This window comes from Carcharodon carcharias, chromosome 3 (assembly GCF_017639515.1).
Source record: "Carcharodon carcharias isolate sCarCar2 chromosome 3, sCarCar2.pri, whole genome shotgun sequence".
Taxonomy (NCBI): domain Eukaryota; kingdom Metazoa; phylum Chordata; class Chondrichthyes; order Lamniformes; family Lamnidae; genus Carcharodon; species Carcharodon carcharias.
Window position 1 is genome coordinate 207,983,690 of NC_054469.1, and position 25,070 is coordinate 208,008,759.

Here is a 25,070-nt window from a genome sequence, read left to right on the forward strand (position 1 = left end):
TGCTAACTGCCACTGAGGTGCTGCCATACTGTCATCCTTTAGATGAGATGTTAAATCAAGACCCCATCTCTTTCAGCTGGAGGTAAAAGATTCCATGGCACTACTTCAATGAAGAGTTCACCCTCGTGTCCTGAAACATACTTATACCTCAAGCAGCATCACCATAAAAAAGTTAATCTGGTCACTGTTCCATTGTTGTTGATGGGACCTTGTTGAATGCAACTTGGCTGTCATGTTACTCTACAATACAATGGCGACTGTACTTCAAAAAGTGCTTCATTGGCTGTTTGAGTTGAGGGTTTGAGTTATGAAAAGTGCTATATAAATGTGAGTTTTTCTTTCTGAACTGCTGTTATATACAAACGTGATATATTCCAAGGCTCTCCAGTTGGCTGACCTCCCACCTTGTACTCTCCATAAACTTGACTTCCTCTGAAACTCTGCTGACCGTGTCCTAACTTGTACCAAGCCTCGTTCACCATCACCCTTGCACATGCTGACCTAGCCCAGCATGGTCTTGATTTTTAAAGTTACATCCTTGCTTTCAAATCCCTTAATGCTTCCCTATTGCCTTTCTCTATTTCTGGAATCACCTCCAGCACTACAACACTCCAAGATCTTAGCACTCCTCCAATTCCGTCCCTTCAGCCATTCCTGATTTCATTTGTTCCACCTTTGGTGGTATTGCCTTCAGCTGCCGAGGTCCTAAGCTCCAGAATGCCCTCCCTAAACCTCCCATTCCTCCTTTAAGACACTCCTTAACACGTACCACTTTACCAAGCCTTTGGCCACAAGTCTGAATATTTCCTAATATATTTCTGTGTCAATTTTAGTCTGATAATACTTCCGTGAAGTGCTTTGGGCATTTTACCAAGTTAAAGCTGCGATATAAATGCAACTCATTGTTGTTCTCTGATGTTTGATGCACTCACCAAGAACAACTGACTTCTCCTAAATGATGCCAATGAGTTTGGGGGTTTTATTCTGGCATTCAATTAGCCAAATAACCAAACATCCTAGCGTTAAAGCACAGCTGGAATAAAACCTTAGCCACGCATATGATAATCAGAATCCTTTCAGGGGTAAATATTAACTGAAGTGAAAACAGACTGGACAGATGGACAATGGTTACATTCCACCTAATGGCCTCTTTACATTAGTCTCATCCCTGGCAGCAGCCCAGTGTGTAAAGTAAATTAAGCAACAAGAAAAGGTGAACAACCCAGGAGCAGAACCTCTGCTTTGATGAAAATTGTAAACAAGGTAACGTTTAATGTCTGAGTGAAACCGAAGCTTCCGTTTGGCACTGAGAAGATCCATTTCCATCTGCTTCACAAGGCAGAAAACCTTTACCAACCCCCCAATGAAAGCTGTCAGCATGTGATTCAGCACTCCAATTCCAGCCTTTTTCATTCCCTCGTTTCTTAGTGCCATAATCACTGGACTGGAACACTTCATTGTTCCACACTAGGCTTTTGTGAGCTTGGAAATCAGTTGAAACTCCTAGAGTTTGACAGGTTGTTTTAACCCAGTTGTGGTTGGCTTAGTTTCACGTGAACCCTTACTCACCTCAGGTAGTCTCCGAGGAGCTGGTCCAACATTTCCCAACACTGGGCACACAGCTGGGAAAATAACCATTATGGGCCCTCTGTTCCCATGACGAGAGATCACAGAGATTGCTGGGTAAAAAAAAAATAACCAGGATCACACATTTCCCTCCTTGGAAGTTTGTTAGTTCAAACAACAAGTTATCAAAGGGAGGGAGGACTCTCACTGGGTCTGCAACTTGTTAGGTGAAATGTGGATACTTACAAATGTGGTAACTTCTCAAACGTGCTTCCGACCGTCACATATCCTCCTCAATGTCTCGGACACAGCAAATAATTCCAGGCGGAGTTAAATCCTGTGTTGCTTTAGTGAGCTCAAAAACACAAGCTGCCAACAAATTCTGAAGAATTGCTGACAGGATTTCCCGAATTCAGCACATTCGAAAACCTGGTTCTGTGAAATTTTAAGCTCAGTGTTAGGCTCACTTGCACCCCATGGGTTCAAGTCTGGTACCAGAGGCTTTAAGCACACAATCTGGCTTAAGCACTGAGGGAGTGCTGCACTGTCAGCGATGTCCTCTTAGGTTAAACTGAGGCCCCATCTGTTGTCTCGGGTGGATGTAAAAATCCCCTGGCAATACTGGAAGAAGACCAAGTGAATTCTCCTGGCCAATATTTATCTCTCGCTCATTATCAGTAAAAGCAGTACTGGTTGCTGTCACGTTGCTGTTTGTGGGTCCTTGCCGTGTGCAGATTGGCTGCTGTCTTTATTCCATACTCCCATATTTCAAAAATACTTCATTTAGCAGTAAAGTGGTTTGGAACATCCTGGTAATGTCTGCAAGCTGTGAGATGTAAGCATGAAACCAGCAGCAGTGTTAAATGTCTGAGGGTCCATTAGAGCAAATGAATGATATGAGTCTTAATTGATAAATGATTGTTAGTAGCTGAGTGAGGGATGTGTGCAGTGATTTGAATAGTGTATATGGGCCAGTTGGTAGGGTATGGCATTTGAAAATGCATTCTCTGACCTTGACTACTTATGAGGTCATTGAGCTATTGTGGCACTACATCCCGATCCTTGGGATTTGACTCTTGGCATTGATTTCCTTGGCTATCTGCCCACAGTGCCTTCTGAGTGTGTGTCTGGAGAGTCTCCTGGCACCTTGCAGATACAGGACATCTCTCCTCCTTTCCATCTCCTCCACCAAGGCCTCCAGCACAGGGTTCAAAAACATCGGAGCCTATTCTCTCCCATGTTGTGCCATTCTTCAATGTTTACCAGGTCAGGGTGAATTCCTGCACAGCTGAGAGACCCTGCTGCAGACACAATGCACCCCCTGGTTAAGAGATACAAACTAGCCTTAAGCAATGCAGACTATCTTTAACCACCGCTAACCACTCACAATATTGGTCCTCACCAAGCAACAGTGTAGCTACCATTGGACATTGAAATGAGCAGGCAGCGTGGAGTTGACATGCTTCCTGCACTGCAATCAACAGGCAAGTATTAATCATGCATTGTGGTTGTTGGGGGCTATTGAGTTCGGCCTCTGTTCTGTATGGGTCTGTTAGTGCCAATGGGCCTTGTCAGACATTCCCAAACCAAGCTTTCCCCAGGGGTCTTCTGAGCCTCTGGTCTAACCAAGTTCAGCAAATTGGCCTTGGTCTTGGTTTGAGCTGCATGTTATCACAACACTGGGAGACAGCAGCACTACAGCACCATGGAAGCAGCTTTAATGGAGTTAGTCTTACATATATGAGTAGAACCTTTATCCCATGGGTAAATGTTTTGGTATCTTCCCCCATGACTTAGCAAGCCTATCCAGCCAAGATATATTGAGTCAGAAGGTACCAGGTTGATGTGTGTTGAGCTAGTTGAAGTGATGAGAGGGGTGCTGGAACTGACCTCAGTACCACTGCAGGGATTGGAGGATGAAGGAAGTCCATGGTTCCTGCTCCTCAATCACTATCCAGCAGCCTCTACTTTTTGTGCCTCTGCTTTGGCATGAGGTGAAATGGAATTTGGCTTGAATGTGATTTTTTAAAAGGGTATCTTAGTGACTCTGCCAGAGCTCAAAAATGAATAATAAGGTGAAGCATGGGGGAGGTGGTTGTGGAAAACAGAGGAGATGGATTACTGTGACCTGTGAAAATGCAAAGATCCAGTATTGAATACCGAGTTTGAGGGGAGAGAAAATTGGTGGTAAATAAAAAGAAGAAAAAGTGTTTAATTACACACAGTGTTTTCTTGAGAAGGGATTTTTGTCTTTGTGGATTGATAGAATAATCTGCTTGACATATTTTATGGCACTGTATTATTTCTGGAAAACTTTCCCGTTGTTTATATGCAGTGCTTCATGAACAAAGCCTCTTTGAGAAATCCTGCATTTGTTTCTTTATTTTCATGTTAAGAGTGTCTCATTTTAAACTCCTTTATACCCTTTGCCTTTACAGGTCACCTCACAACATGCACCATTCGACAAGCAGGCCGACGCCCTCCTTACCAGAATTTTCCATTGCTGCTCTGGAGACGGCTTGCAGGAGGTGCATGGGGTGACCTAGATTTCTCTCTTTCCCCGTGGAGATGAAGCAAACTTTCTGTTGCTGCTCCCGTGAACTAGCTGAAACCTGGAGAATAACAGACAGTTTGTATGCAGTCAGTTTTTACTCCCATCTTTTAAATAAGAAGTTGAAGAGAAGTCTCGTCTGCCCTTTCAGGTGGATGTGAAATACCCCATTGCATCATTCAAAAGAGCAGGAGCGTTCTCCCTCAATTAACATTACTAAAAAAATGTCAGATCTTTAGCATAATGCTGTTTGTGGGTTCTTGCTCTGCACAAATTGGCTGTCGTACAACAATGATTGCCCTTCAAAAAAATGCTTCAGTGGCTATATAGAGCTTGTGGAAGTCCTGAGGTCACGAAAGACACAAGTCTTTCTCTCTTTCTCTCTCTCTTTCTCTCCCTCTCTCTCCACCACTTTCTCTCTGTCCCTCCCATTTTCTCTCCCTCTTTCTCTCTCTTTCTCCTTCTCTCTGTTTCTTCCTCTCTCTGTCCCTCCCATTTTCTCTCTCTCTTTCTCTTTCTTTCTTCCTCTTCTTTCTCTCTCTCCCACTTTCATTTTTTCTTTTCAAAGAAATGCCACTGGATCCTTTACATTCACTAGAAAGGGATCTCAGTTTAACATCCCATCTGAAAGGCAACACCTGACAGTGCAGCACTCCTTCATCACAGCAATTGGATTGTGCTCGAGTCCTGCAACAGGGTCTTACCCAAAGCTTTGACTCTTAGGAAAGATTGTTACCAACGAGGGCAAGTTAAAACTGACACTTGATTCATATTATAGAAACAAATTTATTTTGAATCGTTGTATTTGAATTGAGCTTGTTTTCAATTACCTGGCATTCATAATTAGAGCCAAAGGCATTCTTTGTTAAATTTCTTCCCTACTCTAAACTCTCACTGGGGTTTGGTTATCTCGTTGCCAGTCACCATTTTGATTGAAACTTTGGCCATTCTTCAAATACAAATGCGACCCTGAGTTTACGCTGGTGTCTGAACCCAATCCTATCTTGTAATAAAATCCACACAGGCACACTTCCAACAAAGATCACCGACTAGCCATAAGACTGGGAATCCTGACTGATTTTCCCTCTTGTACTCAATAATACTTTGTAGTACTGCACTGAAATGCCAGCCTAGATTATGTGCTCATGTCTCTAGGAGGGGGAATTAAAGCCACAGCCTTCTAACCCAGAGATGAGAACAATCAGGACTGAAACCCTACCTGATTTTCCCCTCCCTGATGGAGGGATGCTAAGGCCAATTGAAGCACTCCCACTGCCAACCCAAGTGTGATTAGGTAACTGAGCATGCACCAGGGATTGAACTGGGATTTTCCTTATCTATGTGACTCAGTTCTGCTTTGATTGTTTGAATTCCCCCACCCTGTCCCCCCAAATAAGTCAGTGGAGGGAACCTGATATTGTAATCTTGGGACCAAGAAAATATCTGCTTGTGTTTGTGTGGTGTTGAAAAATCGGGAAAGCTGGTTGTGAAGATAATCAATTGATTGACAAATAACTTGACAACAAATTCGTAGGAGACCAAATTAAGTAAACCAATGAAAGCCAAGCACCAGTGTTCTTTCACTTCACCAATATGTATTAATCTTGATTAGTCAATTCTTACTTCCTGACTAATCAAAGTGTGTTAATAAATGATGACCCCAGTCAGTGCTGAGTTAGCTGAGACAGCAGGAACAACAACAGCTTGCATTTGTTACACACTGAACATAGACGAACATCCCTTGGTGCTACATAAACAGATGGACATTAAACCATACGAGGAGACATTAGGAGGCTTGACTTAAAACCTACTACTTTGAAAAAGCTGTAAGGAGAGTTATAAAGGAGGAGAGCAAGATGGAGAGGTTTTGGGAAGGAACCTCAGAGTTTAGAGCCTAGATAGCTGAAGGCATGGCTGTGAAAACCAAGAAAACCTATCATGCTCCTTGAGAGAAATTATGTGTTAATATTGTCTTTCTTTTACTTGCAGGCCAGGTACACAGGGCTCATCTTCCGTCATGAAGGCTGGCCTCTCTGTGTCCACGAAAAGGTGGTGGTGCAGTTAGCATCTCTGCATAGAGTTCCTCTCAAGCCTGGAGATTTTTATATACAGATTGTGCCACAGGGGAATCAGTCCGCAAAATTGGTGATAAAATGTCTTTCCAGAAATGGACAGTCCCTAGAAGAAGTTCTTGTTCCCGAGTGTATCTACCCGAATGTCTTCACTATGGAATTTCTAGAAAATGTGAACCGTGAGAGGAACTGTTCCCTGCACAGCTGCCTTCTAACAAGTGGCACTGCTGTTCTGAGAGTACATTGGAAGAACGTAATTAACCCTGCATTTGTTAACAAGCCAAAACCCGTGCTGACCCATTCCTACTACAGTCCAGTTCACCATGACCAGTTGATAGATACCAGCACCACCACGGAAAAGATGCCTCAAATGACAGAAAACAGCAACTCGCCAGACCATTGCATGTCTGGTGATGCAAAGTCTTCATCCGAGAAATCAGCAATTTTGGAAGATAAAGTGAACTGTGGGACTCATTTGTCAGGGAGCACTCAGTCTTTTGAAAATGGTGTCAAACAGAAGCCTTCCAAAGAATCCAGTAAAGGAGATTGTTTGTTTCCACATAATCCTAACAACACTGAAGTGTCCCCTTTACCAAATTTAGTTCGACCTCTTTCTGCAGAGACACCAACAGTTAATGATGAAATTCTGGTGGTTCCTGTGACTGAGAGCAGGATTAATACCAAAGTTTTAACCTTTGCCACAGACTTAAGCAGTCCATGCCAACGGAGGAAACAGCATCGGGATTCCATTTATCTTGAAACCAGGCGCCTTTTTAGAAAATCATACATGGAGGCTTTGCAGAACCCAATGCAACTGGGCTTCAGTTCTGAGGAGTCTATCGCTGAGGAAATCATGGAGCATAAAACTGGAGTGATCAGCAATGGAAAGTTAAGGCCATGTGCTAACAGAGCTGGTGAAAAACAGAACCGTAAGCATGACCTGCAGAGTGATGGGTCCAAAGCTAAAGGAGGGAATGAAGATGCCAGAAGCAGTCAGCACTGCCAAGACCCAAATGGGCCTGTGACATTGCAAGAGCGTTCTTCTGTCACTGACAGTAGAACCTGTCGCAGGAGATCCAAGTCTTTGGATATGGCCTACAAGAACTTACAGGGCAAAGCATTAAGGACAAGATTCTCTTCTGGTGATTCCTCAAGAAATCAAAAGAAAATATTAAACGGACACTCAGTGGAACCGGGAAAATTGGAACATGACGTGTGTTTTGCCAATACTGGAAGCAGCTCTACTACTTCAGGTAAACACTGCATTTCATATCAGCTATCTCATTTTGTCAATTTAAATCACTTTCAAATCTTAAAATGTCATCAAGGGACTACAACAATCGATGATCATGGAATTTCCTCATAGCTGGAAGTGAATTGGAGGAACAGCTGCTCTAAGGAAATTCTGAGATAGTTTACACATCAAATTTTGGCTCATTCATGTCCAGATGTGTCGGAATAGAAGGTCCTCCTTACTTCATAGCTTGAAAAGAATTGTATAAATCTTTCTTTTGTATGCCCCCCGTTGTTTATTGAATGAATGCAAAATCCACTATGCCGTTGTTCAGATTGCAGGCTTGTGTTGTGATTTAACTGATTCACAGGATCAGAGTCACATTTGGGGGGCTTGGGAAGTGAGGCAGAGGTAAAACTAGTCTCACCGGACTGGACTTTCCTGGTCGGGTCGCGATTCCAATGTCGGCCTCAATTCTGGCTCAGGCACCCTGAAGTGGCTGTGGTGGGATGACAGATGCAATCTTCCTGAAGGTGGCTGATGAAGAAGCTGCCTCCGGGAGCTGGGTCCAATTAAGGATGGTCAGGAAGCCTAATTGGCAGGCCCACAGTGATGCCCTGCCAGCAGCTCCACTGGGAGAGGTGTGCGCAGGTAGGACAGTGCAAGGCATAATCAACATCCAAATATTAGGTTGCAAAGGCCCACAACAGGTAGGACTATCAGTGTGGAGAGAGAGTCCCTCCACAGGTCAGGTGTAGGTCATGGTGGTGCCTTTTTTGTCTTGGCAGTGCCTTTATTGGAGTTCTGATGCACCCACCCACCCCCCCAGAGGCAGGAATATTTCAGAGAGCTGTCCTGATGCAATGCACCCGTATTATCCTGTCTCTCTCTTTCTCTCTATTCCCACCCCACCTCCAACGTTGTCTACCCTATCTCCACAGGACGTCTCTGAGATGGTAGAAAAAGTAAAACAGTGGGGCCAGGGCTCCCACTCAAGATGACAATGCAGTGATCTTTGCTAGAAAGGAGTACATTAATCCCTCCCAAGATCAATCAGCAAAACCCACTAACAGAACATGAGGTAACCCATTTCTTCCATTGACATACGTCCAGATCTGTAACAGAGACCTCTTTTTAATGTGGATGGGTTGTTAGCCAAAGCAGGGGAGGGGAAAATGGGGACAAATGGCTAGATGGGGTGATGGTGCAGGAGAGTGGCTACTCTGCTCATATAAACACAAGTTCCCCGCTGGATGGCAACCCAATATTCATGGATAGAAATCTCATCTCCCCTTCCTGAGAATCAAACCTCTAACCTTCTGACTCTGAGGCTCACCCCATGTTAGAGAGGAGAAGCTTCAGCTGAGATTCCTGGTTCTGATTACAAATCAGCAACCCCTGCTGGAAAGTGCATACATGTACACAAGTAAGGTATGGTAATTAGCCGTTGTCTACGAGGGACCATGGGCATCCTTCTCTGTTACAGAGTGACAAGTAGTTGTGTAGCTTGAGGGGCACCACTCCACATCAAGCATGGGGTGAGGCAGGCTTCCACAAACTACCACAGCCTTTGTGGGGATGGATCCCGTACTGTTGGCATCATTCAGCACCATACTCAAACTATCTAACCAACTGAGCTAACCTGCCCTCAAACATGTACACAATTGGGATGAAGAAAGGCTTTACCTTGATAATGATAAACCCCATGGCCAACTGGCCTGCTGTCTCAGCTCACAGTAAATAATGGCTACCTAGGCCTGGCACCTGAGAGTGACTGATACTTGGGCAACTATATCTAACAATTTCAAGAGAAGAAAGGGATAGAATTGTCAGGTAAAAAAGCAGAAATATGTGCTATTTCACAAACAAACCAATTGCGCTGACACATATTATCTAATGGCTCTTGAATAAGCTTAGCATTAGAGGTTTCACCTGTCAGAGTCATTTTAATCTATTGTCACTCTGATGAGTGCAAAAAAGAGCCTTAAATTGCTGCAAGGGTCTGCGGATGTGTGGTTAAATTGTTGATGGGTATAAAGGGGTGCTGACCTTTTATCTTTAAAACCTGAGAGAAATATTTAGCTGTAAGGAAACAATGGTTGGTCCACATTAACCTTTGACACTGTCCAAACAACTCTGCTCAATGCTTTTGATGTAATTATAAAAAAAGGTCAAAGTAACTCGGAGGAATGTCTTCTTCTGTTTGTTATTCTTAGCAAGAAAAAGTGACATTTTTGTAAAGCTATGTTGCATTCTTACATAGAATTATGTAAAGTTTACAGCACTGAAGCAGAACATTTGGCCCAGTTATGCTTTACGTGACCCTTTTCCCACCATACTTCATTTAGCCCTATCTGCATGTCCTTCTATTCCTTTGTCTGCCATGTACTATCTAGCTTCCTCTTAAATACATTTAGTCACTTCAACTACTCTTAGCAATAGTGAGTTCCACATTCTCACCAATCTATGAGTAAAGAAGTTTCTCCTGATTTCCTTAATCGATTTATTAGTGACTATCTTAGATTGGCCCTTAGTTTTGAACTCTCTCACCTCTGGTAACATCCTCTCTACCCCCTCCCCTAATAAACCCTCTCATAATTTTAAAAGTCTCTATCAGGTGACCCCCCCGCCTTCTTTTTTCGAGAGAAGAGTCCTGGCCTGTTCTGCCTTTCCTGATGGTTAAAATCTCTGTCATCTTTATGTATCATCTTTGTCTTGCACTATCTCCAATGCTTCTACATCCTTTTTGGAGGTCAGAAATGTGCACAGTATGCTAAATGTAGTCTAACTAAAACAGGAATTATAAGCCCAACCTACCACAGCCCCACACCGAGGGGGCAGGCGGTTGTGGGAGAATAAAATCGATGACATGGTGGGGGTTCGATGCCCATCGCCTACTTGCCTTCGGTGGTATTTTACCAGCAGTGGGGTAAGTGCTGGGTAAATTGCTTGCCCTTGGGTCAATTGAAGCCCTTAAATGACCAATTAATGGTCATTTAAGGGTCTCCTCCCATCCCTGCTGGTGTTTTACTAGTAGTGGGGTGTGCCCGCATCATGTGGTGAGGCTGCCAGGTAAACTCTGGTGGCCTAGTTGCTGGTTTTCGGTGGGAGGTGGTGGGGAGGGTTCCTTTTCAGGTATCCTGTCCCCAAAGGAAGCCAATGCCCCCCAGTAGCAAGAGCCACCCACGCTACTCCCCCTGTCCCCGGCTTCCTGGTTGCAGCCCTCACCTTGGCTTGCCTAAATGACTCTGATGAAGCTGCCCCATTTACCTGGTTATTCGGCCTCTATCTCTTTTCCTCATTGGGGATTGGTTGCAATCCCAGCAGTGGCCTCTGCTCCCACTGGTACCGTTGGGACTGGCGAGCTACTGATTGGCTGGCAGCTCCTGGAGACAGGACATCCTCCCACTTGGGGGGTGGAATCCATGTCCTCATATATAGATTTAACAAAACTTGTTAGCTGTTGAATTCTATCCTTGTAGAAATGAGTCCCAGTGTTTTGTTTGTATTCGTTAATTCACTCATTACCACGTGCTGCTAATATCTTCATAGAAACCTCTATCTTCTTAACAATGTTAGGTGATCTTTTATTTGTTCCTGGTAAGTGCTCAAAAATGGCTGGAGCACGTTATTACCCTTTTGTTATTTGCCCTGTGGGCATTGAGAGTCAGTCGTGTAGTATTGAACTGGTGTCATAATTGCCATTAACAAACATGTTTCAAAGACTTTGAGCTCTCTCCATGTTTACAATAGTGATAACTGAATGCTACAAACTTCCTCCAAATCCAGACCTGCTGAGTTTTTCCAGGTAATTCTGTTTTTGTTTTTGTTTTGGATTTCCAGCATCCGCAGTTTTTTTGTTTTTATCCAAATCTGTAGTTGCTGAGGGCACTGTGTGGAAGTGAGAAGAGATGGTTCAACTGCTCTGCCTTGATTTAACAGAACTCAGCTGGGGCAGCCATACTAGGTTCATAGAAACAGGAGTAAGCCATTAAGACCCTCGTGCTGATTCTGATATTCAGTCAGATCATAGCTGATGGAGTTCAATGTGGGCAAGTTGGAGAAACACCATTATTGGTTTCTTCATTCCCAAGGTTGGGAGGGAAAAATCAGCCACACATCCACTATTGATCACCACCCAGGGATTGCTGAGGGGAGTACATCAGCCTGTAATACCCCTGCAACTCAAAGAGTTTGCTGGGCCTTACTGAATAGGCTTATGTGCAGAATGGATGAAATATACTGGTGAATCAGCAGCATCAATGGAATTATATTATGGAGGAGGCGATGACATAGTGGTAAAGTCACTGGGCTAGTAATCTAGAGGCCCAGGTTCATGCTTTGGGGACATGGGCAACTAGTGGAATTTGAATTCCATTTATAAAAACCTGGAATTAAAATCTAGTCTCAGGAATAGTGACCATGAAATCATTGTTGATTGTTGTAAACACTCATCTCATTCACTAATGCCCCCTTTAGGGAAGGAAACCTGCTGTCCTTACCTGGTCTGGCCTGTGTGACTCCAGACCTACAGAAATATGGTTGACTCTTAAATGGCTTAGCAAGCCACTCAGTTATATCTAACCGCTACAAAGTCCAAAGGGAATGAAACCAGATGGACCAACCTGCAATTACCTAGGCACCGGAAACAACAACGGCAAACCCAGCCCTCTGGACCTTGAAAAGTCTTCCTTACTAACATCTGGGAGCTTGTGACAAATTTGGCAGAGCTGTTCCACAGACTAGTCAAGCAACAGCCTGACATAACCACACTCACAGAATCATGCCTTACAGACAATGTCCCAGCCACCACCATCATGAGAGGTGGTGGCACAGTGGTGGGAGGGCATTGCCCTGAGTTCTCAACATTGATTCTGGACCTTATCAAGTCTCATGGTATTAGGTCAAAGATGGGGAAAGGTAGGTTACCACCTACTGCTCTGCCCATGTCCACCCACTTGCACCCATCATCAGTCAAAACTGTCAAGTGAATGATCCATCTCAGCCTCCTCCTGAGGTCCCCAGCATTACAGATGCGAGCCTTCAGCCAGTTAGATTCACTGCACGTGATATCAAGAAAAGGCTGAAGGCACTGGATACAGCAAAGCATATGGGCCCTGACAACATTCCGGCAATAGCACTGAAGAATTGGGCTCCAGAACTAGTTTCACCCCCAGCCAAGCTGTTCCAGTAGTTACATAAATACTGTGGCTACAAGAGCTGGTTGTGACTCCTGTGATGACTCCCCAAAGTCTGTCCACTGTCTACAAGGCACAAGTCAGGAGTGTAAGGAATACTCTCCACTTGCCTGGATGAGTGCAGCTCCAATACTACTCAGGAACTGGAACATTGCATCTACCTGGCAATGTGGAAAATTGCCCAGGCATGCCCTGTCCACAGCCAAAAGAACAAATGCAATACAGCCAATTATTGCCCCATCAGTCTACCCTTGATGGTCAGCAAAGTGATGGAAGGTGTCACTGACAGTGTTGTCAAGCAGCATTTACTCAACAACAAACTGTTCACTGAAGTTCAGTTTGGGTACTGCCAGGGCCACTCAGCTCCTGACCTTGTTACAGACTTGATCCAAACGTGGACAAAAGAGCTGAACACCAGAGGCAAGGTGAGAGTGACTGCCCTTGACATCAAGGCTGCATTGAAACAAGTGTGGCATCAAGGAGCCCTAGCAAAACTGGGGTCAATGGGAATGTGGGGGGTGGGGGGGTGGTGGTTGGGGTGGGCGGTGGAACCTCTCCACTGGATGGAGTCATACCTAGCACAAAGGACGATGGTTGTGGTTGTTGGACGTCAATCATCTCAGCCCCAGGACACCTCTTCAGGAGTTCCTCAGGATAGAGTCCTAGGTCCAAGTATCTTTAGCTACCTCATCAATGACCTTCCTTCCATCATAAAGTCAGAAGTGGGGATGTTCACTGATGATTGCACAATGTTCAGGACCATTCACAGTCCTTGCCCATACGCAGCAACATTCAGGTTTGGACAACCCTTGGACAACATTCAGGTTTGGGCTGACAAGTAGCAAGTAACATTTGTGCCACACAAGTGCCAGGCAATGACCATCTCCAACAAGAGAGAATCCAACCATCGTCCCTTGACATATAATGGCTTTACCATCACTGAATCCCCCACTATTAACATCCTAGGAGTTACCATTGACCAGAAACTGAACTGGACTAGCCACATAAATGCTGAAGCCTGACACCATCCAGGACAATGCAATCTACTTAATCGCTTCCTCATTCACTCCCTCCACCAATCAATGCCCAGTGAGCACTATATAGAAGTTGCATTGCAGCAACTCACCAAGGCTCCTTCAGCAGCTAATCAAAAACTAAGAGAAGGGAGATACATGGAAATATCACCCTTTTCAAGTTCCCCTCCAAGCCACTCACCATCCCGACTTGGAACTGTATCGCCATTCCTTCACTGCCGCTGGGTCAAAATCCTGGAACACGCTCCCTAACAGCATTGTGGGTGTACCTACACCACGTGGACTGCAATGGTTCAAGAAGGACGCTCAACACCACCTTCTCAAGGGCAATGAGGGATGGGCAAATATGCTGGCCTAGCCAGTAATGCACACATCCCATAAAAATATAAAAAAGAAAAAGCCCTGAATTCAATTCAGGTCACCCAGTGCAACCAGGGCAAGATGGTAGTTAAAACAGGGTGAGGGAGGGTGATTGATTTGTACCAGGTTCTTGATATATTATTATCCATGCAGAGTAGAGTTGGGAGGGCAGCATGCCCCAGCCAGGAAAGGGCCTACTTAAGATTCAGAAGACATGGCCTGATTGTGTCAGAAAGCATTAGTCACATAGAAAACAAAGGGAGAACTGCACGGTGCTATTTTCTGAATGAAATGTTAAACTGAGACCCCATCTGCCCTCTCAGGTGTGTTCTAACCCAGATAACTAGTTGACAAAGGATAGAACTGGAGCCAATCTGCACATACCTTTTGAAGTTTTTATTTACAGAGAGATATGTTGCAAACTTATACCTCCTAACCAAATTACCACAGTTTTAGTCTGTTCTTATTTTTAAGAACACAAGTGATTCCCCAGTTATTGTTCATCACCTGCATACAATTAAACATAATTAAAAGCCATAAAATACCTCAAGGTACCAGGCCCATATTTGGCTCTTAATCAACCACACCAGGAAGCAAATTATCTGGCCATTTACCTTCAACTCAATTCAATTCAGTACAACATACTTTATTGTCCTTATGGAAATTTGCTGCAGGTATAATTGCTTATGAATAACCAACAAGAAAGGAAGGAAGACTTACAGAGCAATATAACAATGCTTTTTGCTACAGTGCAGTGCCAACATCACAGTCAAAGAGAGTACAAAAGATAGAAAAAAGAGTCTTAGGCCTTCATACTACCTCCCCAGCACAAGTACATCTGATAACTATGTCTAACTGCTGATAAGACTGTGTCTTCCAGGCCATCTTCTGTATCTCTCATCAATGATATACTCAGGGAAATGGAGATGAGGCAAATATGTAGTTTTAGGAAGCCCTCCAATCCAAGGTAGTCACCATCCATTGGCAGACGTCCTTAATATCCTGCTATTTCTCCACTACCGAAAGGCTCTAGGCCTTTTCCAGGCCCAACTTGATCCTGCACAAAGGTATTCTGACCCAAAAGCCCCCTGCTGGGCAGCACAAGCTCCAACACAGTGACACTCATCTCTTAGGCTGTCTGCTGGCAGGTCTGGTGCTAGCCGAAGAACCGACCTAGGAAAAAGGCTATTATAGAGAGATGAGCAATGCATTCAGCACCCCCTGAGTTTCAGCTGATGCAGCCAATCCAAACTGGGCCACTCCAGTACTATTGACCACTGTACCGGGGTCACCCTATCTGCAAGAAGCCTTCTTTCAACAGCTGCCGTCTTGCTGTTACCTCATTGGTGTAGAGCAGTTATGGTTTCCTACAATTACAATGAATACATTTCAAATGTTTCTGTATTAATGCAAGTTTCTTTTTCTTTACAATATTTGGACTTGATCTTGTCCCAGTCAATGTCACAAAAGTTGCATTTCCCAAAAGAAGCTGCTGTAGTAATTAGAAACTTCCCCTCCCCAAGCCCATTGGGACTGAAACCAATTATAGCACCTAACCACTGCACTGATTGAGATCAGCTGACTGAGCACAACCTGACAATTAAACCCAGGACCTTCTGTGTAAATGAGGTTTTCTCATAATTTCCAAACATACTTAGTGGTCGGTACATGGCAAGCATGGAATCCTAAGTACATGGTAAGTTGGTGGTAAATGCAAACTAAAAGATGAATCCTTAGTGGATGTACTATTTTTGGCATGTAACCAGTAACAGAAGGATAGCTCTATTTTCTATGTTATCTCACTGGTCTACGCATAACAATATTCAATAATCTGCTGATAACGATATATGTAGGGGATTATCATCTGAATAGACATTTACAATATAAAGTACTGCCTCTTCATGAAGAGGGTCAGAGTGATGGAGAACATTGCATCTGTTTAGTGTTTACATCGGTGAACATTAAATTTAGCTCTGGCATGATATCTACCTGTGTAGTGGATCCACTTTAAGCCAGAACAGACTTGGCAGGAGACTGGACTTGCTCAATGCAGATCAGATTTCAGCTCTTTCTGAATTCAGACTCACTTCCAAATGTTAGTATAAACAAGGCTTTACATGAGTGTCTCAGTTTAATAAGCCTGAAAGCACACAAATGCTATCTCTCCCTGCGCTATATTGCTCTGCATCTTGGAGGTGTGATATAACCCAGCATACTAATATTGCTTACAAGTGTGGTAGCAACAGCAACAGCTTGCATTTATATAGCACCTTTAACACAGAAATATATCCCAAAGCACAGGAACATGATTGGAAAAATTTTGATACTGAGCTACGTACTAGGACAGGTGATCAAAAGCATGGTCAAAGTGCAAGGTGTTAAGGAGCATCGTAAAGGAGGAGAAAGCGGGAGAGAAACTTAGGGAAGAAATTCCAGAACTGAGAGCCTAACCTGCTAACAGCATGGTCACCAAGTTGGAACAGTGAGCATTGGGGATGCACAAGAGGACAGATGAGCACAGATTTCTCGCAAGGTTGTAGGGCTGGAGGAGGTTACGCAGATAGTGAGGGGAGAGACCATGGGCGGGATTTTCCGCACCTGCCCTCCGCCAGGATTGTCCGGTCCCGCTGCAAGTCGATGGACTTCAGACTGGGGCGCTGCCCCGCCCATGACGGGTCTGGAAAATCCCAGCCCATGGAGAGATTTGAAAACACGGATGAGAATTTTAAAATTGAGGCGCTGCTGCATTGGGAGCCAATGTAGATTAATGAGCACGGAAGTGATGCATAATAGGACTTATTGCTGGCAGCGGAGCTTTGGATGAGCTCTAGACTAGAATAAGTGCTTCTCGAATGATTGAACAAATGGCTTTATGAATATTATTGATCCTAATTACATCTGGGCTTCGTGTCTCAGAAACAAACCACCATAGGGTTAAATAGCAAAGGCCAAACAATTGTCTCAATTTGCTGTGCATGACGCTTATTAGGAACAGTGCTTATATTTCACACAAATCTTACAAAACAGCAACATGTTTTTTTTTTAATCTCTCATCGCCTTCGAAAATACTTTGCAGATATGTTGTGTTGCCAAGGCTCACAAGCGTGGGCAGGGAAAGCAGAGATCCCATGTAGAGAAATGAGAACCTTCACTTCTTGGGCACTTTGCCCAGTGGCTTATCAGTGTTCATGTTTTAGGATTTCAGCTTCACGCAAAAATACCAGGAAAAATCGTCCTGCAAATTACTCGTGCTTTATTTTGGTAGAGTTGTGAGTCGTTTATTGGTGCAACTTCTTAGAGTATTGTGACATTAGTTAATGAGACTGATTTGCTTTTAGCAGGTTCCTCCCAGAACTGTGCAGCTGAGATGCAGAGGAGGAGCAGCTGCCAAGCAGTTTTAAGCCATACGTGGGAAGCCGCAGAGATTCCTCCTTCAGCACCTTGCCCTCAAGCCTCACTGCAGGCCCCGGGCACTACACAAGCCTGCAGCAGCCTCCCTACTACGGCTGCAGAGGTCAACGTGGACTTGCTGCAATCGGGAGTTGCCCAGTTACCAGGTTGGTATGCTCACTTGCAGAAAATGGCTTCTGACAAAAGGAAAAAATTAAGCAGGGGGAGGGGTGGAGTGGGGAAGAAAGAGCCAGGTGAAATTAAAGCAAATGCCCTGACGGTTTTAGTAAAATTATCAGTTAATTAAGCTCTTGGCCAACACATCAGCAGGAAACCTTGAAAGGCATAATGATGACCATTCAGGATAAGTGAAATGAGACATTACATAACTTAGAAATATGTTACAAACTCCCGTGATTAGGCCCAAATGCAGCATTACCGGGGAACTAAGTTGTATCGATCGGAAAATTCTACAGCTTAATTCCTGGCCTGTGTTAGGAAGGGGAAAAATTGCAAAGTTCCCACTCTTAGATGATTATTTGGGCACTTAGAATCACAGGGTTGAATCTTAACTCCAAACAGAGGGTTGTGTTGCAGCCATGTCAGAAGTTAAAATGCAAAGAATCTGCAGCAGGAACTGAACCACCTCCAACCTGCACACCTTTGGTTTTAACAGAGCTGGAATGAGGGGGCGGGTGACAAACCAGTTTGAGGGAAGTGGATTGGTCATTTTAATATTATAATGAAGATGTGAGCCAATTTCAACAGTCATTCTAGTAAACAGGTGATGTTTCCAGGTCTTTGGGAAACTCAGGAGCTGAATCCATGAGGTAAATGTCTTTACATCACTGCTTGTGTGTCAGGAGAAGCAGGAGTGCTTCCTGCAGACCCAAAAAGCTGCATAGCAAAACCACCAACAACCCCCCGTCACCAACTATCTGTCTTCCCATCTCCGCAATTGAAAAACCCTCCCCACAAACCCTCTCGGTCCCCCAGTACACCTACCTTCTCTCTTTTGGTTCATCCTGTGAACATATAAACATACAATTCAGGAGCAGGAGTAGGCCATTCGGCCCCTTGAGCCTGGTCCGCCATTCAATAAAATCATAGCTGATCTGATTGTGGCCTCAACTCCACATTCTGCCTACCCCCGATTCCTGGGTGGGTGGAAACCCCATTGAAAGGAACACTGCAGTTAAATTCTGCAGGGAGTGTTTCACAACTTCACAACAGCCCCGAGCTGACTGAGTCCTGAAGGACAGAGCTGCTGGACTGGGTCTGCAACAGGTGGTGAGGAAACCAACAAGAGGGAAAATCATACTTGACCACATCCTCACCAACCTCCCTGCCGCAGATACATCTGTCCATGATAGCATTGGTAGGAGTGACCACTGCTCAGTCCTTATGGAGATCAAGTCTTGTCTTCACATTGAGGATACCCTCCATCGTGTTGTGCTAAATGTGATAGACTTCAAACAGATCTGGTAACTCGACTGGGCACCCATGAGATGCTATGGGCCATCAGCAGTTGCAGAATTGTACACAACGACAATCTGTAACCTCATGACCCGGCATATCTCTCACTCTACAACTACCACCAAGCCAGGGGCTCAACCCTGGTTCAATAAAGGGTGCAGGAGGCCATGCCCGAAGCAGCACCAGGCATACCTAAAAATGAGGTGTCAACCTGGTGAAGCTGTAACACAGGACTACTTGTGTTCCAATCAGCATAAGCAGCAAGTGATAGGCAGAGCTAAGCGATCCCATAACCAACGGATCAGATCTAAGCTCTGCAGTCCTGCCACGTCCATTTGTGAATGGTGGTGGACAATTAAACAACTCACTGGAGGAGGAGGCTCCACAAATATCCCCATCCTCAATGATGGGGGAGCCCAGCACATCAGTGCAAGAGATAAGGCTGAAACATTTGCAACAATCTTCAGCCAGAAGTGTCGGGTGGATGATCCAGCTTGGCCTTCTCCGGAGGTCCCCAGCATCACAGATGCCAGTATTCAGCCAGTTTGATTCACTCCATGACGTATCAAGAAACTGCTGAAGACACTGGGTACTGCAAAGCCTATGGGCCCTGAAAACATTCTGGCAATAGTACTGAAGAAATGGACTTCAGAACTCCCTCAGCCCTAGCCAAGCTGCTCCAGTACAATTACACTGGCATCTATCCAGAAATGTGGAAACTTGCCCAGGTATGTCCTGTACACAAAAAGTAGGACAACTCCAACCCGGCCAATTACCGCCCCATCAATCTACTCCCCATCATCAGTAAAGCGATGGAAGGGGTCTTCAACAGTGCTATCAAGCAGCACTTGCTTAGCAATAACCTGGTCACTGATGCTCAGTTTGGGTTCTACCAGGGCTGCTCAGCTCCTGACCTCATTACAGTCTTGGTTCAAACATGGTCAAAAGAGCTGAATTCCTGGGGTGACGTGAGAGTGACTGCTCTGGACATCAAGGCAGCATTTGACCAAGTGTGGCATCAAAGAACAAAATTGGTGTCAATGGGAATCAGGGGGAAAACTCTCCTCTGGTTGGAATCATAACTAGCATAAAGGAAGATGGTTGTGGTTGTTGGAGGTCAATCATCCGAGTTCCAGGACATCACTGCAGGAGTTCCTCAGGGTAGTGTCTTAGGCCCAACCATTCAGCTGCTTCATCAATGACCTTCCTCCCATCATAAGGTCAGAAGTGGGGATGTTCGCTGATGATTGCACAATGTTCAGCACCATTCACGACTCCTCAGATACTGAAGCAGTCCATGTCCAAGTGCAGCAAGACCTGGACAATATCCAGGCTTGGGCTGACAAGTGGCAAGTAATATTCACGCCACACAAGTGCCAGGCAATGACCATCTCCAACGAGAGAGAATCTAACCATTGCCCCTTGGCATTTAATAGCACGACCATTGCTGATTCCCCCATTTTCAACATCCTGGGGGTTATCATTGACCAGAAACTGAACTGGATTAGCCATGTGGCTACAAGAACATGTCAAAGGCTAGGAATCCTGTGGGCGAGTAACTCACCTTCTGACTCCCCAAAGCCTGTCCATCATCTACAAGGTACAAGTCAGGAGTGTGATGGAATACTACCCACTTGCCTGAATGAGTGCAGCTCCAACAACACTGAAGAAGCTTGACACCATCTGGAACAAAGCAGCCCACTTGATTGGCACCCCATCCATAAACATTCACTCCCTTCACCACCGATGCACAGTAGCAGCAGTGTGTACCATCCACAAGATGCACTGCAGGAACTCACCAAGGCTCCTTAGACAGCACCTTCCAAATCTGACCACTACTACCTCAAAGGGCAAGGGCAGCAGACACATGGGAACACCACCACCTGGAAACTCCCCTCCAAGCCACTCACCATCCTGACTTGGAGCTATATTGCTGTTCCTTCACTGTTGCTGGGTCAAAATCCTGGAACTCCCTCCCTAACAGCACTGTGGGTGTACCTACACCATGTGGACTGCAACAGTTCAAGAAGGCAGCTCACCACCACCTTCTCAAGAGCAATTAAGGAGGGGCAATAAATTCTGGTCCAGCCAGTGTTGCTACAACCCATGAACAAATAATAAAGAAAGATAGCCGGCTCTTAATATAGTGACTGGCTACGCTGGTGAGTTACTGAAGGAAGCTATCCATTATGGTACCTAAGAAACAGAAGCTGGAGTCGATCCCACCTCTTGAGCCTGCTCCATCATTCAGAATGAACATATCTGATCCTCTGCCTCAGCTCCACTTTCCTGCCTGTGCCCCCATACCCCTTGATTCCCTGAGAAAACAAAAATCTGTCCATCTTGGCCTTAAATATAGTCAATGATGGAGCATCCACAACCCTATGGGATGGAGAATACCAAAGATTCAAAACCTTTGAGTGAAGAAATTTCTCCTCTTCAAAATCTACCTACCCTGAGTGGAATAACGTTTAGAGACACTTGGGTGTACTCATATGAGGAACATAGAATGTTAGCAAAAACAGAATTACCTGGAAAAATTCAGCAGGTCTGGCAGCATCGGCGGAGAAGAAAAGAGTTGACGTTTCGAGTCCTCATGACCCTTCGACAGAACTGGCCTTAAATATAGTCAATGATGGAGCATCCACAACCCTATGGGATGGAGAATACCAAAGATTCAAAACCTTTGAGTGAAGAAATTTCTCCTCTTCAAAATCTACCTACCCTGAGTGGAATAACGTTTAGAGACACTTGGGTGTACTCAAGTGTTAGCATGCAGTTATAGCAAGAATTAGAAACGTAAATGGAATGTTTATTGCAAATGGACTGGAGTACGAGAATAAATAAATTTGCTATAATTGTAAAAAGCTTGGGTGAGGCAGCATCAGGAGTACTGTCTGCAGTTTTGGATTCCATGTTGAAGGAAGGATATATTCTAGATTCCCCAGCCAGAGGTAACAACCTCTCAGGGTCTACCCTGTCAAGCCTCTTCAGAACCTGGTACATTTCAATAAGATCATCTCTTATTCTTCTAAACTCCAGTGAATGTAGACCCTGCTTAATCAGCCTCTCCTTATAGGACAACCTTCTCATCTAGGAATCAATCCAGTGAACCTTCACTGTACTGCCTCCAATGTAAGTATATGCTTCCTTCAACATGGAGACCAAAACTGCAGACAATACTCCTGATGCTGTCTCACCAAAGCTTTTTACAATTGTAGCAAGTTTCTTTATTCTTGGACTCCAGCTCATTTGCAATAAACATTCTACTTGCCTTTCTAATTCTTGCTAAAACTGCATGCTACCATTTTATGCTCCTTGTATGAGTACTCCCAAGTGTCTCTGAATGTTATCACGTAAAAGATTCACGCTTTTTAAAAACTTCTGCTTTTCTATTCTTATTAGCAAAGTGAACAACTACACACTTCCCTACATTATACTTAATCTGCCACCTTGTTGCCCACCCACTTATCCTGTCTATATAGCTCTGTACCCTCTTTGTGTCCTCCTCAGTGCTTACATTCCCAGCTAGCTTTGTACCATCAGCAAACATTGATACATTACTCTTGGTTTCTTTGTCTAAGTTATGAATATAGATTGTGAATAGTTGAAGTCGCAGCACTGATCCTTTTGGTTTGGCATTCCACTAGTCATAGCCTTTTAACTTGAAAATGCCCCGTAATCCCTACTCTTTGCTTCCAGTTTGTTAACCAATACTCCATTCATGTTAATATATTACCTCCAAATCCATGAGCCCTTACCTTGCATATTAACTTTTTTGGGTGGCACCTTATTGAATACCTTTACAAAATCCAAGTGTATTACAGTTACTGGCTGCCTTTCATGGTGAATTAAAAGTTACGTCCATTCAGAAACACATTGGAATGGTGTTCAAGGGGCAAAACAAGGACTGAGCAAAAAGCAATGTGACTAAATATAACGGTGAATAATTCTTTCAGTGCCACATAGTGCCACCTGGCATGTCAACTAATGGGTGGTAGCGATTTGGCCATGTCCCCATGAGTTCCAGGTTTTGCAGTTCTAGGGACAATGCTCCCAGCAAAGAAAGGCCTCCACACAAAATTTCTCAACCCCAATGACTTCTGAAGTAAGTGATGTACAAACATAATGTTAAAAATTTAAATATTTCTCCAACCAGTCCAAAAAAAGCCATCTGATTCCTGCAACAAATCCTTCATCTGTAACATGTCCTTTGCTGATTTACATGGCTGCTTACAAACAAGTACAATAAATGTAAAAACATTGTCCTCATCTTCAAATCCGTCTATGGCCTTATCTTATCCAACCTCCTCCTAAACCCTTCAATCCTTTAACTCTGGTACTTGGTGGATTTCTCCCATCTGTTTTCCCCACTATTGATGACAGAGCCTTCAGTTGCCTAGACCCTACTCTCTAGAAATGCCTTCCTAAATCACCTTGCCTCTCCCCACCCTGTCCACCATTCTTCTCAAGTCCCATAATTTCAACCAAGCATTAGTCACCTTTCCTATGTTTCCTTGCATAATTCAGCATTCATTCATTCCCTCATCTTCCACCTGTTTATTTTTTTCACCTCGCTGTAGAGAACTCTGGAACATTTTCCATCAAGACATGTGCAAATTTCAGTCAGAAATACAATTCATTTTGCCAAGGATACATGGGGAAGAACGATTTCACAATTTCATCCATGTAATTCTACAGGCAACAGAGACAAAACTGGTCGAGCTGTGATCCAGATCTGCACACACAACGTAATATGGGTGAACCAAAGCTGCCCCAGCGCAGAGCTGACCCATCTACTATTGTATTACTACAGCATCCCAAGGTATGGAAACCACAGGTGCCTTGAAATGTTTGTTTGACTTGATATTTTGGTGAGATTTTGCTGTATCTGTGGTTAATTCTACTTCCTCTATGAAATGTTTCTGTCCACTCCGTCCAAACTATTGACATTTCTTTTAGAAAATTGGTGATAATTTTTACTCAGTTGTTGGATGTTAGCTTTTGCTTTTCAGGTACTCCATGTCAGCTTCAATATTCCCAAGTCACATTTGATACATTAAATGCAGAGTAAAGGTCCTTTTAATATGCTACACCAATGGGTCCCTTTTTAAATTTTGAGAGATTTTTATTCCCCAAATTAGGTGTGGTTCCAGAGGTGAATTACTGTATGGGTCTTTAGAGTCTGTATCCAGGAATCCAGATATATTTGGGGCCCTTGGTATAGCTAACCTACTGTACCACCTAGTTTTAAAATCCTTATTTTACACCTTTTCTGTTCCTTCTCTCCTGCAGGCATTTAATGGTATTGATTTGTGGTCTGACATTATCATACACAAATGGCCATTTATTGTGTAAAGCTACGCAATAAGTGTTAATGGACTTTTCAACTGAGGAGGTCATCACCTGTTCCTGCCATTATCAAATGTACACATCCAAGCACTTTCCAATAGGTGTCATTGAATAATGATCTGATGTGCAAATCCAGGCAGATTGTGCCCTCTGTTAGTCCACTGCCCTTAGAACCAATTGCATTGCCCTGTTCACCACACAGGATGAGATCAGCTAATTCAGCACCAATTGGAAATTGACCCTGAACCTTCTGGTCTGTATGATTCAGCCGCATGTTATCTTCGCAAAGACAGTGGCCCAAGCTGGACTTATCCTCCTCAGAATATTGTGCTGGGGTTTAAACATTGGGCACTGCATTTGTAAGGATAAACAGGAAAATTCCACAATCAGAAGCTCCTAGCATGAATCACCATTCAAAGGAAGTGCATTACCATGGAATTATCAATACATGGAATCTGTGTCAATAGTCAGTTTGTGCTGGCATAGAGGCTTCAGGATAAGGCTGTCTTATCAATAGGCAGAATAGATGGTGCAGGGAACTAACTGGGTAAATGTTCCCAGCAGCCAGCCTAACTTGCCTAAGGATCACGACGAATGAATTTCCATTTTACCTCCTGTTTCTATTTGCCCCTCTCTTTGTATGAAAGCATGCTGTGAAATATTTGGGACCTCAGCATAGAATTACATGGATGAAGCCAAATTAGAGAGGAATCTCTGTGCACTGGAGGTTGTTTGTTTTGTTACTGAAACTTTAGGTGACAAAATTCAAAACTTGTTCCAGAAAAGTCCCTTTCAACAGCAGACACAATAATAATGGCATGTTTAGATTACCAGAGC

General features: G+C 44.1%; 1 protein-coding gene across 4 annotated transcripts in view; it reads left to right on the top strand.

The window, feature by feature from the left end:
• zgc:158766 (uncharacterized protein LOC100009641 homolog) overlaps positions 1 to 25,070 on the top strand; it is a 188,083-nt gene that overhangs the window by 100,640 nt on the left and 62,373 nt on the right. For 3 of the 4 annotated variants that reach the window (XM_041184293.1, XM_041184296.1, XM_041184295.1), the window contains exons 3-5: positions 6,107 to 7,442; positions 17,354 to 17,572; positions 23,583 to 23,706. In XM_041184293.1, the coding sequence (XP_041040227.1) occupies positions 6,107 to 7,442; positions 17,354 to 17,572; positions 23,583 to 23,706 (1,679 nt within the window). The remainder of the gene's footprint in view (positions 1 to 6,106; positions 7,443 to 17,353; positions 17,573 to 23,582; positions 23,707 to 25,070) is intronic. The other variant, XM_041184294.1, reaches the window with a different exon arrangement.